Source organism: Penicillium concentricum (assembly GCF_028827145.1).
Source record: "Penicillium concentricum strain IBT 3081 chromosome Unknown utg000002l_segment0_segment0, whole genome shotgun sequence".
NCBI lineage: Eukaryota > Fungi > Ascomycota > Eurotiomycetes > Eurotiales > Aspergillaceae > Penicillium > Penicillium concentricum.
In genome coordinates this window covers 3,678,856-3,693,087 of record NW_026622755.1, presented here as the reverse complement: position 1 = coordinate 3,693,087, position 14,232 = coordinate 3,678,856, and the positions used below count along the sequence as shown (strand labels likewise).

Sequence of the window (14,232 nt, the reverse complement as noted above, 5' to 3'; positions counted from 1 at the left end):
TGCAATGAGGCTACGGCAGTCTCCAACCACCAGTGTGCCATAACAGATTCTCCTATAGTAGATTTTGACCTAGCTCGCCGTCGGTTTCTATTCTATAAATAATTCAAGTATCATAATGAATCCCTGGCCGCTTAAGTCTTGTGTAGTCTTTGTAGTAGTATTATTGGTAGTATTTCTAGTGGTCTTTCTAGCAGTCTTTTTAGATAGTCTTAGATAGAGAATTAGTGGGACGTTAGTTTATTCAGATGTAGAAAATACTCATATTAGACAGTATACTATAGGCAAAATCTGGCGCACTGGCGGTTGGAGACGTAAATGAGGTTATGCGCATAAATGATGACTCATCTATATGTAGCCGCCTAGGAAAGCCGTCATTGATGGTTTGATGAAAAGCCAAAAAAAAACAAAGGGGGAAACTCACCGATTGTTCACAATCTCCTCTCAAAAACCAAATCAAAGGACTCGAACAATAATTGCGACACAAATTGCAATCGAATCGTCTCCAACGGTTGACCATCCCATCTCCCTGACGTCAGTCATTTCGGTGATCAACGGAGTCCTGCCGCATGCCCTTGACGAAACACTAGCTCCGACAGCCCCTCGCTCGTCGAAGCCATCACGGAAACCCAGAGTGCGGAGACCCATTGTAAAGCAGAGTCATGTCTCTTACAGCATCCGCGACCTCCGCTGTGTTGACCTTGCTTGCCGACAGCCCCGATGGCGGAAGCAAGAGGCGGTGGGAAGATCAATTGAGAGAGCAGCGCGATCTGTACACACAGTTTGTGATTAGCTCCGCGCTAGGTCTCAGCGCATTTTTGACATTCTGTGTACGTATTGTTGTCACTATAAGGTGGAGGCTTTGTTCATCGCTGACTGCTTCACTTCTAGATCTTACGACCAAAATGGACCGAGTTGTATGCCGCGCGACGCCGGCAAAGAAATGCTGCTTCGCGGCTACCTGAGCTTCCGGATACCCTTTTCGGTTGGATACCCGTTCTCCATCGGATTACAGAAGAGGAAGTGTTACAGTCTGCAGGCCTGGATGCATATGTGGTATGTTCAAATGCTTTAGCATCTCTATCATACAATGGACCCTTGCTAAATTGAGTCTCTTGGCAGTTCTTGTCTTTCTTCAAGTTTGCGATCCGATTCCTCTTGTCTGTCTTTATCTTCGCTGTTGCGATCATCCTCCCTATGCACTACAAATACACCGGCCAATATGGAGTTCCTGGCTGGGATCACATCCCCGAAAATAAGACTATGACTCCAATTGGTGAATTTGAAAAGGAAAAGCCAGTTACAGACCCTACATATCTGTGGATTTATGTGTTGTTTGCATATGTCTTCAGTGGCTTGGCCATCTATATGCTTCTTGACGAGACAAAAGTAATCATCCGCACTCGGCAAACATATCTCGGGAATCAGACCAGCACCACTGATCGCACCATTCGCTTGTCCGGCATCCCACATGACTTGGGGACCGAAGATAAGATCAAAGAATTTGTGGAAGGCCTGCTAGTCGGCAAAGTTGAGAGTATCACGGTGTGCCGGAAGTGGCGCGAGCTGGACGAATTAATTGACGAAAGAATGAAAGTCATCCGTGAGCTTGAGAGAGCATGGACAAAACATGTGGGATACAAGCGGCCAAAGACGGATGGGAATACATTGCCACTTACCAACCAACCACCCCGTGACGCAGACGATGAACGGTCCGGGCTCCTATCTGGACACGAGAACGAGCATGTCTCGGACTATGCGAATGAAAGACCCAAAGTTCGCATCTGGTATGGTCCATTTAAGCTTCGTTTCCGGTTGATCGATGCAATCGATTACTATGAGGAAAAGCTCCGGAAGATTGACGAACATATCCAAAACGCCCGCGAGAAAGAATACCTTACTACCGAGATTGCTTTCGTGACGATGGAGTCAATTGCCGCATCTCAAATGCTTGTTCAAGCGATCCTTGATCCACACCCAATGCAAATGTTCGCTCGACTTGCACCTGCGCCGGCAGATGTTATTTGGAAGAACACTTATTTATCTCGCACTCGACGAATGTTTCAGTCGTGGTCTATCACCATCGTCATTGGATTCCTCACTGTGTTTTGGTCTGTGCTCTTGGTTCCTATTGCCTCATTACTGGAGCTGGAGACCCTTCATAAGATTGTCCCCCAGCTGGCAGAGTTCCTCCAGGAGCATCCAATCATCAAGTCGTTGGTTCAAACAGGTTTGCCTACTCTTGCATTCTCGCTGCTGACGGTAGCTGTGCCTTATGTATATGAGTGTAAGTTATCCACTGAACATTTCCCTTCCTGTAGTTGCTCAAATCGCTGATCGTCTTTGCAGGGCTCTCGAACAACCAAGGAATGGTGTCACGTGGTGATGTTGAGCTGTCCATTATCTCCAAGAATTTCTTCTTCTCGTTCTTCAATTTGTTCCTGCTGTTCACTGTGTTTGGAACAGCGAGTGGTTTCTACGGGTTCTGGGAGAATCTTCGGGATGCATTCAAAGATTCTACAACGATTGCCTTCGCACTGGCCAAGTCGCTCGAAGGCCTAGCTCCATTCTACATCAACCTGTTGATTCTTCAGGGTCTGGGCCTTTTCCCCTTCCGACTCCTTGAATTCGGAAGTGTCGCATTATACCCCTTCCACTTCCTCTCAGCCCGCACGCCACGAGAATATGCGGAGCTATCAACCCCACCCAAGTTTAGCTACGGTTTCTCCATCCCGCAGACCATCCTGATATTGGTTATCTGCGTGGTTTACAGTGTGTTCCCAAGTTCGTGGCTGATCTGTCTATTCGGCCTGATCTACTTCACCGTCGGCAAATTTATTTACAAATACCAACTGCTGTATGCCATGGATCACCAGCAACATTCCACTGGCCGCGCATGGCCGATGATTTGCAACCGCGTATTCGTGGGGCTGGTGGTTCACCAGCTGGCCATGATTGGCGTTCTGGCTCTGCGCCGCGCCATCACCCGGTCGCTACTCCTGGTTCCACTTCTAGGCTTCACCGTTTGGTTTTCATACTGGTTTGGCCGTACATACGAGCCCTTGATGAAATTTATTGCCCTCAAGAGTATCAATCGAGACCAGCCGGGTGGCGACATTTCCCCGTCGCCTTCATCGACCCTCTCACCGCTATCGGGCCTGGATCGCGATAGCCTTCCGATACGCATTGGCGGACAGGACCTCGAGCTGCGGCTGAAGAGGTATGTCAACCCGAGCTTGATTGTCCCGCTGCATCCTGCTTGGCTTCCCGGTCACGCCGCTCGAGGCAATGGAAATGGCGCGTCCGCCTTTGAGGCTCATCAGACCCCGAACGTTTAGGTTTGCATGTCTATCCCCATGCCATTTGTCTATACACTCTTTTTTTTTTTTTCTGCATATGTCTTTGATCCATCATGTTTTACGACCTTGATACCTCGCTCGCATATCACTATCTTGTTCTGATATGTTTTCATGTTTATGATATCCTTGCGTGACATGTTTACTTTCCTTTTTGTCGGGCTCGTCTCGTCTGTCCCTCGCTATTCCCCTCCCGCGCAGTAGTTGAATTTTATTATTTGATTTTCCAATCCCTCTATGTTTTTCAGTGATCATGTCAAGATCGAATATAGAGTTTGTATGATACTGGGGATCCCTGAATTTCGTCGCTTTCTAATATGGTTTATCTACCCGTCAGGCATGAGCGGCTGCCTTTCGTGCCTTTTGACACACAATCCAGGCTCCATGGTACATCTCGTCTCTAGAATTCCTCGGTAAAGACGTCAGGTTCGCTTATCTTTACTCTTTTCCCACATTCCCTAGTTCCAAAATAAGCCCGCGGGAAACGTGGCAATGTCTGAGCACGAAGTCAATATGGTCTAACCGAAGGAACCGCGGATGGGAAATCTGAACCTTCATTTTGCCTAACGAATCCAGAAATATTTAGACGAATGTAAATTATACGATTGTCTAGAGAAAAAGTGTGTTGAAAGGATTGACTTCGATGAGGCGGCCTGTAGGATCATTCTGCTAGGGGTTCACATCACAATTGCGACCAATACAACATCCATCCAATAACGCTTCTTTACAAGTGAAAAGTGAATTTGCAAATCGGATCAATCTAACAGCGCGGACATACCTCGAACACATACGGAATCACCGGCTTCTGGAATCCCTAGGGTCCACATGGGTCGGGGCACATTCCTGAGCAGTGGGGGATGGCACAGTTGTCTCTCTTGCGGTGAGGAGATGAAACAGTAAAAAAAAGAGCAGAGACAAAACAAACCATCCTTGGGCGTCGAGGAATGTGGGATATCCTGAACTAAATACTAATTCTTCCAGGATCTTAGTATTGTCTCATTGTTATGATCATCCTCACACGATTCGAGACATATGCATGTAAGCGGTGAGGTTTGATGAGTGCCAAGCCGTGTGCTGCATCGGGGGACATTCCTTAATTCTTTTTCCGAGATCCTCTGGAATGTCAGTGTAGATTGATAGTTCCTTTTCAGTGAAAGTCTGGTAGTAATCGGGCTACTACGGTAACTACCTTGAATAGATTGAAAGTAGATCTCCAAATCGATAAAGTTAGGTAAGCTGCTAGATGAATCATCAAACCCTAAACCATCAACCTCGTTGCCTGTCCATTCCATCATGGAGAATGGCAGTAGCTGCATTGCATGATAGGTATTAACCACACCCGGGGCCGTAGACTTACCTAAATAGGTCTCATAAATGGATCTACATGTCTCTTGACGTGCTCCACTTTTTTTTGTCGGATTTCCGCGTGGTACATCTGTGCCCTAGACTCCTTTCCATTTAAGGGTCGACATCAGAATTCATTGTAATTGGATTGAACTAGATGAAAAACTTAGTTGTTGCCTCTGGAAATGGTGAGGTGCAGTATTTAATTAAACAAGTCAGCCCTTGCCTCGCCCTCGAATCTCTCGGGTTTCATTTTATCGTATCAGATTTCCCGCACCGCTTTCAGAAGGCCGATACAACCTTGCACTTAGCACATACTTCCAACCCTGGTATCGTGGTGAATAGACTTTTCTTAAATGTGAGTGATCTTTCTTTAAAATTACTGGAAGTTCGGGCTCGAGAGATTGCAGATCAGTGGGCTTACTGGTGTTTTAGACAATTCATCGGACGCTTAGTGCCGTATAGACTTGGGTGGAGATATATATCCTCTCGGCTCTTTGCGTCACTCAATTACCATCTTGGATCGTGCTACTTGGTGTATTCTCAATTGTTGAAGCACTTTCGTTCTGGACGCCAATCAATTGAATTATCGTCAAATTCACATTGATCCAATTCCAACATCTGATTTTCAAGCAATGTTCTGGAATTGATTGAGATCCAGTAGTGAATATAAGATCACTCTCTGTGTTGGAAGGGTGTATCATCATGCCTGCACTGCGATCTTCAAGTCAAGACTATGCCCATCAGATGCCCACAAATGCATCCATCATTCACCCCACACGAAGCTCAACAAGGTCAATACCTTCAGTTTCGAATAAGTCCGGAGCAGGATACATGTCGCCGATTCGACATCTCTCAAAATGGAATTCGACGACCAGCTCATCCCGCCCTGCTGCAAATATTGCACCAGCAGAGATCCTACTGGAGATTTTCTCCATGCTGACACCGCGGGACTTCGACAACGCCCGGCGGACATGCTCACAGTGGATGCGGATTAGCCTGAACCACAAGCTGCTTGAGAGTATGCTGAAAAGAGCAGGGTGGTGGGATGCATGGCTGCAAGACCGCAAAACGCCACGCATCTCCCGGTTAGATGAGAGCGAGGTCTGGAGAATGAGCCGCCGTTTTGCGACAGAATGTCTCCTTTCGGGGCGAAAGTTGAATGTCGAGAAGCCGGGCTTTTTGACTACCGCTGTCGTAGACTTTTCAAGTCTATCTGGTTCTGCAGGAAGAAAGTCCCGCGGCACTCGACTTCAGCCGGTTTTGCAGACCGAGGGCAAAGGGCCAGTGTCAACTTTCAGCATTAGCAGTTGCAGCAACTACTTGCTCGTGACGACTGGCTGCATGATCTATATTTATTCTCTTTCGGGTCGGAAGTTTAGGCCAATATCTGCAAAAGTCTTCAGCAATCTTGAGTTGGCACTAGTCTCACGAGTCTCATGTCCGTTCGATGTCCTCTCGGCCGCCATCGACACCAGCAAGCCCCAATTCACCATCGCTGCATTGCTTCGCAACCGCGTTGGCATGATCTGCAACTTGGATATGGCTTGGGCTAAAGCCCCGGCTACCAAAGGACTTGCTAATAGCAAAATGGCCACCTCATCCCGTCACTTCTTCTACAACGTCTGCACAGTAGACAACCCACCCCGAACAGTTGCTCTCTGTCCCGGTCAGCCAGTCGTTGCCTTCGGCTGCGCTGCGGGCATCGAAATCCACAGCGTGGGTGAAACAAAGCGCAATGAACAACGCAGATATTTCACCGTCCCTCAACCCTCTGAGATCCTTCATTTCCTCCCAAGTAGTCCAGAAACACCCAACGAACTACGTCTTATTTCCTCGCTATCCGGACCGGGCGTTCATGAATGCAAATGCCCCCCTTCACCCTCACCTTTATCTTCACCATCCTTATCATCACCAAAACTCGACCCGAAAAACAGCCAATTCCATTTCCTTGCAGATATCCAGTCCTACAACCGCCGCCGCATTCCACACGCTCCATCTCGCAGCTTCATCCGCGCAACACACTGCCACCACTACCGTGCTGTCCCAATCAACGACGGGTTCCACATCATGTTCATCGAGCCACGCACAAGCCTCCTATGTATCGGCACTGACGCTCCAATCGGCGGGCCAACGAGCCTAACCCGCGCATTCGTCTGTGTTCCGCCGCCTTTCTCAAACACCCAAAACGGACAGATCAAGACACCACCCCCATCTCCATCCCCCTCAAACACAGTCCCGTCTCCAAAAGATCTCCCAATCCCAACAACCTTCACCGCAGGCTCCGACCTCCGCTGGGGTCTCCGTGTTGTCGCAGCCTACGGCGACCGCCTCGTGCTATATTCCATTCCCTTGGACGTATTCAACATGATCCGCAAAGAGCGTGAACGTCAAGGGGATGGGGTAATGGGCGACAGCGATCTCGCGCCAGACTGGTACGTTGACTCGGAGCGGACTCGCAAGCAGCGCGAGAGTCTGGTGCAGAACCAGAATGGGGAGTGGGAGTTTGTTTTGTCTGTCTCGTATCGGCCTACGGCTATGATGTGGCCGTTTAAGATATACGGCAAGGAGATTGGATCTGTTAAGGGCACTGTGGAGCTTGCTTTGCAGTCTTCTGAAGGTGGAGTCAGGGTTTGGGCTTTTAGGGAGGATGGTAAAGGCACCGTTTTGGATGTTGATATTGGTCATGCTCCCACTCGGTCTTTTGGTGTCGGCTCTGATGGGGAATTGGAGGACCTTGGCATCGTTCAGAGGGGGTTGGGTGGTTCGAGGAAACGGAAGTTCGAGGAGGTGAGGACTGGGTTTGTGGGTTATGGTGCTGGTCGCTATTCGGTGGATGGGATCAAGCCTTGTGCTGCTGGTCACGTACATCCATCAGTTCGACGATCATCTTTTGCGGCTTGTATTATAGACTTTAAGATTCCTTTGTATTAATATAATGGTGTTGAACATAGTTGCAGTCTGCACCTCCTGTTGACTTTGGCTTCCTTCCTCTTTCGTCTCTTGTCTCGTCCCTTTCCCTCCCTCTTCTTTCATCTCTCTTTCATTCTCTTGTCCCTCTTTTTCATCCAGTCTGTCTCTTCCATTTACCCTTATCTATTCCTTCCCTCTGTTCGCCTTTCGGCATCCCTCTTGGGAGACTTTCTTTGCGAATTTCACGTTTGACATTGTAAGTTGACACCCATGAATTGTACTAACAATTATCCTGACACTTCTTACCCAGCTTTCTTGTACAAAATTGACGATAATGGCTTCAACTCCCCTCGCAAGCCTCCCTCGTGACTGCTGGCTACAGATACTAGAGTGTCTACCAAAAGATGATTTGAACAGTCTGTCACGCGTTTCCTACGAGCTTCGTGCCTCGGCTGAGCCTTTCCTGTATCGATCAATCCACTGGGACTGGGAGCATCCCCAGGTCCATCAAATACTACTCCTCCTCCGAACTATCTCCGAGCGACCAGAGTTGGCTTACTACATCTGGCACATCAGTTTCGTATGGTGGAACGTGGGATCCCACAAAGGAGTTATTCCCATCCCCAAAGGAAAGCTTGACTGGGCCAAGACAATGCTAGAGTTTAGGCCCACTTTGAGATGGGCCCGAAAGGTTATTCGAGATGCGAAATTCACGGCAATCCTCGATACCAAATGGATCCGACGACTCAATGATGGAGATGCCTACGTCCACGCCACACTGCTGGTCTCACAACTTCACAACCTTCGCAGCCTTCGACTGGACTTTTCATTCGTGCTTGAAGGGGGCTTCCCTGGGGAAATGTTGTACCATTCTCTCTTCGGCAACGCACCCCCTGGTGTATTTACTCAGTTCTCAAAATTAGAAATGGTCGACTATGGAAGCAATTTGCCTCTCACAGAATTCCGCGAAAGTGCCCGTCCTGGCAAAACCTCTCAATTCATCCCCTGGTTCCACCTTCCTTGAAAATTCTCGAGCTATGGTTCCCTATTGCGGAGGGAATTTGTTTCTGGTCCACGCAGATGCCGAGCGTACCCTTGCAGATCGCAAACCTGCGCAGTCTTGTTATTGCCAAGACTGCTGTCTTGCCTGAGGATATCGCCATACTGCTGTCTGAATTGCCATATCTGGAGTCCTTGCATGTGGGCCTGGCCTACAAATGCCGGGCAACAATCGAGTTTCTCAAGCGGCCTGAGTCCCTTCTTCGGTCCTTGGAAACTTCGAGTCAAACGATCAAACACCTTTCTATCAGCGTGGAGCTTCTCCCATGTTGTATAGCAAACTTCCGTCTGCGCTTGTCGGATGAAGCTAGTAAGCCTTTTTGTGGCATGTTGAAGAAGTTTCCCAACTTGAAAACGGCATCTTTGCCGCTCAACTTCCTCGTTGGTTGGGGTGAAACGATCTATGACCTTCAAGATGTACTGCCATCAACTCTAGAAGCCCTTCACATAAGGCCTGATCTCTGGCCAGACACAGAGCTGATGGAATTCGAAATGGCAGCACTTGGGGCGTTAGAATCATTCATGAGACACAAAGAGGGTGGCTCCCATCCCTCTCTTAGAACTTTCTCGTACGAAGGACTGCATGCATATGATGAGGAAGAACTCGATGCTCTGGGCATCCAGGTCCAGTTTAACTACTCCTATTTGATTAAGCGGGAAGCAATGCATCTGTTCTGTCTCAGGAGAGGCTACGACCTTTTTTCTCGATATTCTGACTGCACAACTGGTTTCATGCTAAAGCATGCGATGTGGGAAGACAACGTCGCTTACTGGTTCCCTTGGCCGTTCGTTGGGCTCGATGAGCTCCCAGCAAGCATGCCGCGAGAGATTAGAATTAGGGACCGAATTGATGTAAACTCCTCTAACGGGACCTCTTCTGATGGCAATTGAACTGATCTCAACTCTGACGCAATCCAACTGATGGTCAGCATGGAATTTGATTGTATGGATAACCAAATTTTCTAAGATACCTCATAGCAAATTTGATCCATCTTTTTTTATTTCCCCTGAAGATCTTCCAGCCAAGATATATAAGCATTTTAGGTCAAGTCAGGTTCAACGAGGTAGCGTGGACCCTGATGACGGCATAGGGCTAATTTTGGCCCCATATCTCTCCACTACAAATGCCGAAACCCTATGAGAATGCATACCTAAGTGGGAACTTCGCTGTAGCGAACATTGCCTTAAGGTGGAACGTGTTGAGCTTCAAGGCTGAAGTAAAATCATTGAACTTTTGATTTTTGACACGCTTAAGAAATGGCCCGTTGTAATTTAACTTAAATATTCCAACACAGCTTATTTCGTTTCCGATTTCTCGCGACGAGCACGAACACCTTGTGCCAGAACCTCCAATACTGACTCGGTGTCCTCCCAGTTGATGCAAGCATCCGTGATACTGACACCGTACTTGAGACCGGCCTTGCCCTCTGCGGGGACCTTCTGGTTGCCTAGCGCAGGTCAGTATAAACAGCTTTCTATAGATAACAAAATCTCTAAAAGACTCACCCTCATTGATGTTACTCTCAATCATAACACCCATAATAGCATCCTCGCCGGCAGCGAGCTGCTCAGCAAGCACAGCAGCGACCTTGGGCTGGTTCTTGTGGTTCTTCTCGGAGTTACCGTGGCTGCAGTCAACCATAAGACGGGGACGCATGCCCTTTGCAGAAAGCTTAGTCTTGGCATCAGCGATGCTAGCAGCATCGTAGTTGGGGCCCTTCTTTCCTCCGCGAAGGATAACGAAGCAATCAGGGTTACCAACTGTGCCAACAATGGAAACAACACCTGGCTTTGTAACGGACAGGAAGTGGTGTGGGTGCTTGACGGAGCCAATAGCATCGACTGCGACATCGAGCGAGCCATCGGTTCCGTTCTTGAATCCGACGGGGAAAGAAAGACCGGAGGAAAGCTCACGGTGGACCTGGGACTCGGTGGTGCGAGCACCAACAGCACCAATGGACAAACAGTCTGCCAAGAACTGGGGGAGATGGTGTCGAGCATCTCGCTGGCGATGGGCATGCCCTTGTTGGTCAGGTCGACGAACAGCTGGCGCGATACGCGGAGACCCTTGTTGATCTTGAAGCTGTTGTCGATATCGGGATCGTTGATCAGGCCCTTCCAGCCGACTGTTGTGCGTGGCTTCTCGAGGTACGAGCGCATCACGATGAGCAGCTCGTCGGCGTACTTCGCCTTCATCTTCATTAGGCGATCGCAGTATTCGAGGGCCATTTCCGGGTCGTGGATGGAGCAGGGTCCGATCACTACCATCATACGCTGGCGCTTATCTGTGCCGTGGACAATCGCGACGGCTTCATTGCGTCCGTCGAGTACGGTCTTTCGTGAGGTCTCGGTCAATGCGATCTCATGTTGGAGGAGATTGGGTGGGGTGAGAGGGTTGTAGCCAAGAACTAAAGCTGTTAGAGAGCAATTGGTTTAAAAATGATCCAACTTACTGCGGGAGTCTTCCAGGTGGTTTTGGTTGCCCACATTAGGGTTATCAATGAAGAACTGTGCAATTGGCGACGTCAGTGTGAAATTTAAAATTAATGGAGGGGGAGTTGACTCACCGACATCGGAGGCAGAGGGGCAAGAGGGAAGATGGCAGATTTTCAAGGGTAACTGGGAAAAATTGAAGTGTAGTGAATATAGAAGAGTTAACAATTCTTCAAAATAAAGATAATAAAGAAGAAACAGCCCTTGAATGAGTCAACCGCTCAGAGTATAACAATATCCACGTGATCCTCGGTCAATTTAGCCCGGCGCTGGAGTTCCAATCACGGCGACCCCATTTATAAAAAGAAATGTGGGCTAAAATATATTGATCTTATAATAATTGGTATAAATCTATAAGTCCTAGCCTCGTGTCACCCTTGAAAATAATACGTGTAACCTGTGAATTCGCCCCCTCTTTCAGATTGGCCCTTGTTGTACGCGACGGTCGAGCTCCTGCAATCCACGAACCAGATCTTGACATATATCTGCATGTTGTTCCTTAACAGATTGCATCTGCTGCCGGTATAGCTGCATTCGTGCTTCTTGTGCCTGGAACAGGTCGTCAAGCATCCGACTACATCCCTCTCGATAGATCTCCAGGACTCGACTGATAGTGGCCTTTTCTGCCGCCAGCTGAGTGGACAAATGCTAAACCCCAGTTAACGCAGTACCATGCACATAAAGAGTTTTGACTCACCGAATTGGTCTGTTGGACCAGGTGGTGTGCGTCCTTCTGCGCCACTTGTAGGGTTGATATCCATTCCATATCGTCATGATCGCCCATCGTAGAGGGTTGGTGCGACTTAGAAGCTGGCTGTGTTGACCCCGATATATCTGTTCGGAATGATTCGTCAAACCCATGATTCTTTGAAGGAGCATCACCTAATGCTCTCTCGTCGATCGTTCTCTGTGAAGAAGTTGGTTTGGTCGTCGATGCTTTCTCGGAGTTGTCCTCATCAGCAGTGTCCTGAGAAAACGAGGGCTGGTGCTTTTTATGTGGATATGACGGCCACGGGTGAGATCTCGCCAGGTTTTCCGTTTGGATCCCATATTCCAAGAACATGTCTCTCTGGAACTTGGTCCACATGACCCCCTCATATCTAGTCTCGGTGGAAATGCTGCACGAGTCTCGATCGTATTCACTTAGTCTGGTATTAGTGTTGCTGGTTGTCTCTTCGCGGTGCTTTTCGTCGTCCAGCTCGAACTGAGGCGCAACCATGCTCTTGGCTGACTGAGGCACGAGTCGAGGACTACCGTTGCTGTCGACAATGCTAGTCTTTGGGACTGATTTTGGGGGCTGGGGAGACGCGGCATTCAGTTCCATTGGGGATTCATTGGTGAGAAGAGGCTTTTGGGACTCCGGAGTATGGCTAAACCCACGTCCCTCAATCTGTCCTGCTGTGAGATCATCGAGATTTCCTGCATTTGAAGTCTCCAACGAGCTATTTGCCTGGCTTTCGCAGATGTTAGTGGCATGTGAGGAGGTGGTCGGTGCGGATCTCATGGGTTGCAAGGTTGCGAATCCGGGAATATGTTCCATTTCCATGTGGTAATCAAGGATTGAAGGACCGTCACCCATCAAGCCTCTGCCGATCTCAAATTCTGAAGAGCTCGCTGTACTAGATAACCTGTCATTGCCCAGGGTCTGCCAGAAGGATGCGTCATCTGCCTGTTGTAGTATCTGTTCTTCCTTGGGCGGAAGCGTTTTGGTAATCAATGCTGGATTGACAGTTTTAGGCTCGGTTTGGTCTTGCTTCAGTTCGACTGGAATTGTTCTGTCCAGTACGCATTCAATATTTGGAGGTTCCAACACTGTGTCGGTCAGCATTTCGTCGGACTGCTGCTTTCTCGGAGATTCCTCAGGTTGTACTGGATCAGATGAGATGATGAGAGGAGCGGTTGGACCATTGACTGGTTCATTCTGAGAAGGCTCCGCTCCGTGGAGCGCAAGCATCAGTTTGTTGCCAACACTCTCTGCTCTGCCACGATGTTTGGGATGACTCTTTCCATGAACCGCCTTGGTCTGGCTATTTCGTCCTTTGGGAAGTGCCCTTGACTCCAGGATGGTGAGCTTTGAAGTAGTCGGCCCTTTAGTATCGACGCCGGAACTTGAGGATACTTCGGGTGTCACATGAGCAGCTTTGCCTTTGTTTGTTTGTCCATTGGATTGTGCCCGATGCTCTAAAATACTGACTTTTGAAGTACGGGATGGCCCTTCGCCATAATCTTCGAAATCCGAGGATGACTCAGTTGTCACCGATGTGCAGCTTCTTATCTCGACGATCACACTCCCCTTGCTCTTATTTCCATGCTTGTTGTGGCCATCTGTCGGTGGTGAAGCTTGGTGCGAAGCTTCAGGCACATGTCCATTGCGCCTCGTGGCATAGTCTTTGCTTTGGCCGTCCAATGGACCCATATCAGAAGGCCCACTATTTCCCAGATGGTCTGCAGGAGGCAAAGTGCTTGCAGTAAGCGTTACCAATGGCAATTGTGGCCCTTTGGTGCCGCCCTCTTTGCTGATAGTGTTCTTCCTCGTGTTCGATTTCCTGCGTTTTGCCGAAGTTGTTTGTGGCTTTGATGGCATTGCTCGCTTGCTTCCTTTGTTTTTGCCAACTGTCTTTGGTCGGTTTGGGTCTGTATCGGCAACGGAGGTTCCTCCATGGGTCCCTCTATTCTCCACTGTCTCATTGGGTGTAGGACGGAGATCTTCATCCCAGTCCACTTCTTGGGGATTGGATTTGGAGTGCCTTGGCTTTGTGAGCTTCAATCGAACAATGTTCGACTCGGAAGGCTGGGATCGAAGTGTTTTTGGCTTTTGGCGACCTGGGTCTGTGAGGCCGTATCCCGAAGTCGCTCGGTCATTGACAGTCGTTTTATTCCCTGTGTTTGGATCAATTGGTGCAGGTGAGCCTCGAACTGGCTTCATAGTTGCTGTCGCCATACACTTGGAATCAGAACATGAGGATGGGATGTAAAGGGAAGTGTGCTATCCAGAGCTGCCCAGCTGATGAGGGTGCTGAACTAAGCCCAGTTCCAGCATACGGCATCGATCACATGATACCTCGACTAT

The 14,232-nt window shown here is 48.8% G+C and overlaps 7 protein-coding genes across 7 annotated transcripts; 4 read left to right on the top strand and 3 right to left on the bottom strand.

The window, feature by feature from the left end:
- Positions 1–453: 453 nt before the first annotated feature.
- Positions 454–645, bottom strand: N7517_005022 (uncharacterized protein; the record flags this gene model as incomplete). Its single annotated transcript, XM_056722752.1, has 1 exon — positions 454–645. The coding sequence occupies one exon, from the start codon at positions 643–645 to the stop codon at positions 454–456; it is 192 nt and encodes a 63-aa protein (XP_056579002.1).
- A 14-nt stretch (positions 646–659) lies between these two features.
- N7517_005021 (putative DUF221 domain protein) lies at positions 660–3,335 on the top strand (the record flags this gene model as incomplete). Its single annotated transcript, XM_056722751.1, has 4 exons — positions 660–827; positions 889–1,053; positions 1,120–2,284; positions 2,347–3,335. 4 exons carry the CDS (start codon positions 660–662, stop codon positions 3,333–3,335), a joined length of 2,487 nt encoding a protein of 828 aa, XP_056579001.1.
- A 2,067-nt stretch (positions 3,336–5,402) lies between these two features.
- Positions 5,403–7,631, top strand: N7517_005020 (F-box protein; the record flags this gene model as incomplete). Its single annotated transcript, XM_056722750.1, has 1 exon — positions 5,403–7,631. One exon carries the CDS (start codon positions 5,403–5,405, stop codon positions 7,629–7,631), a length of 2,229 nt encoding a protein of 742 aa, XP_056579000.1.
- Positions 7,632–7,944: 313 nt separating this feature from the next.
- Positions 7,945–8,634, top strand: N7517_005019 (uncharacterized protein; the record flags this gene model as incomplete). The annotated part of the gene is made up of 1 exon (XM_056722749.1): positions 7,945–8,634. The coding sequence occupies one exon, from the start codon at positions 7,945–7,947 to the stop codon at positions 8,632–8,634; it is 690 nt and encodes a 229-aa protein (XP_056578999.1).
- Positions 8,635–8,690: 56 nt separating this feature from the next.
- N7517_005018 (uncharacterized protein) lies at positions 8,691–9,560 on the top strand (the record flags this gene model as incomplete). The annotated part of the gene is made up of 1 exon (XM_056722748.1): positions 8,691–9,560. The coding sequence occupies one exon, from the start codon at positions 8,691–8,693 to the stop codon at positions 9,558–9,560; it is 870 nt and encodes a 289-aa protein (XP_056578998.1).
- Positions 9,561–9,965: 405 nt separating this feature from the next.
- On the bottom strand, positions 9,966–11,242 carry N7517_005017 (3-deoxy-7-phosphoheptulonate synthase; the record flags this gene model as incomplete). Its single annotated transcript, XM_056722747.1, has 5 exons — positions 9,966–10,117; positions 10,176–10,590; positions 10,635–11,077; positions 11,123–11,177; positions 11,237–11,242. The coding sequence occupies 5 exons, from the start codon at positions 11,240–11,242 to the stop codon at positions 9,966–9,968; spliced, it is 1,071 nt and encodes a 356-aa protein (XP_056578997.1).
- A 337-nt stretch (positions 11,243–11,579) lies between these two features.
- N7517_005016 (uncharacterized protein) lies at positions 11,580–14,088 on the bottom strand (the record flags this gene model as incomplete). The annotated part of the gene is made up of 2 exons (XM_056722746.1): positions 11,580–11,810; positions 11,860–14,088. 2 exons carry the CDS (start codon positions 14,086–14,088, stop codon positions 11,580–11,582), a joined length of 2,460 nt encoding a protein of 819 aa, XP_056578996.1.
- Between the last annotated feature and the right edge of the window lie 144 nt (positions 14,089–14,232).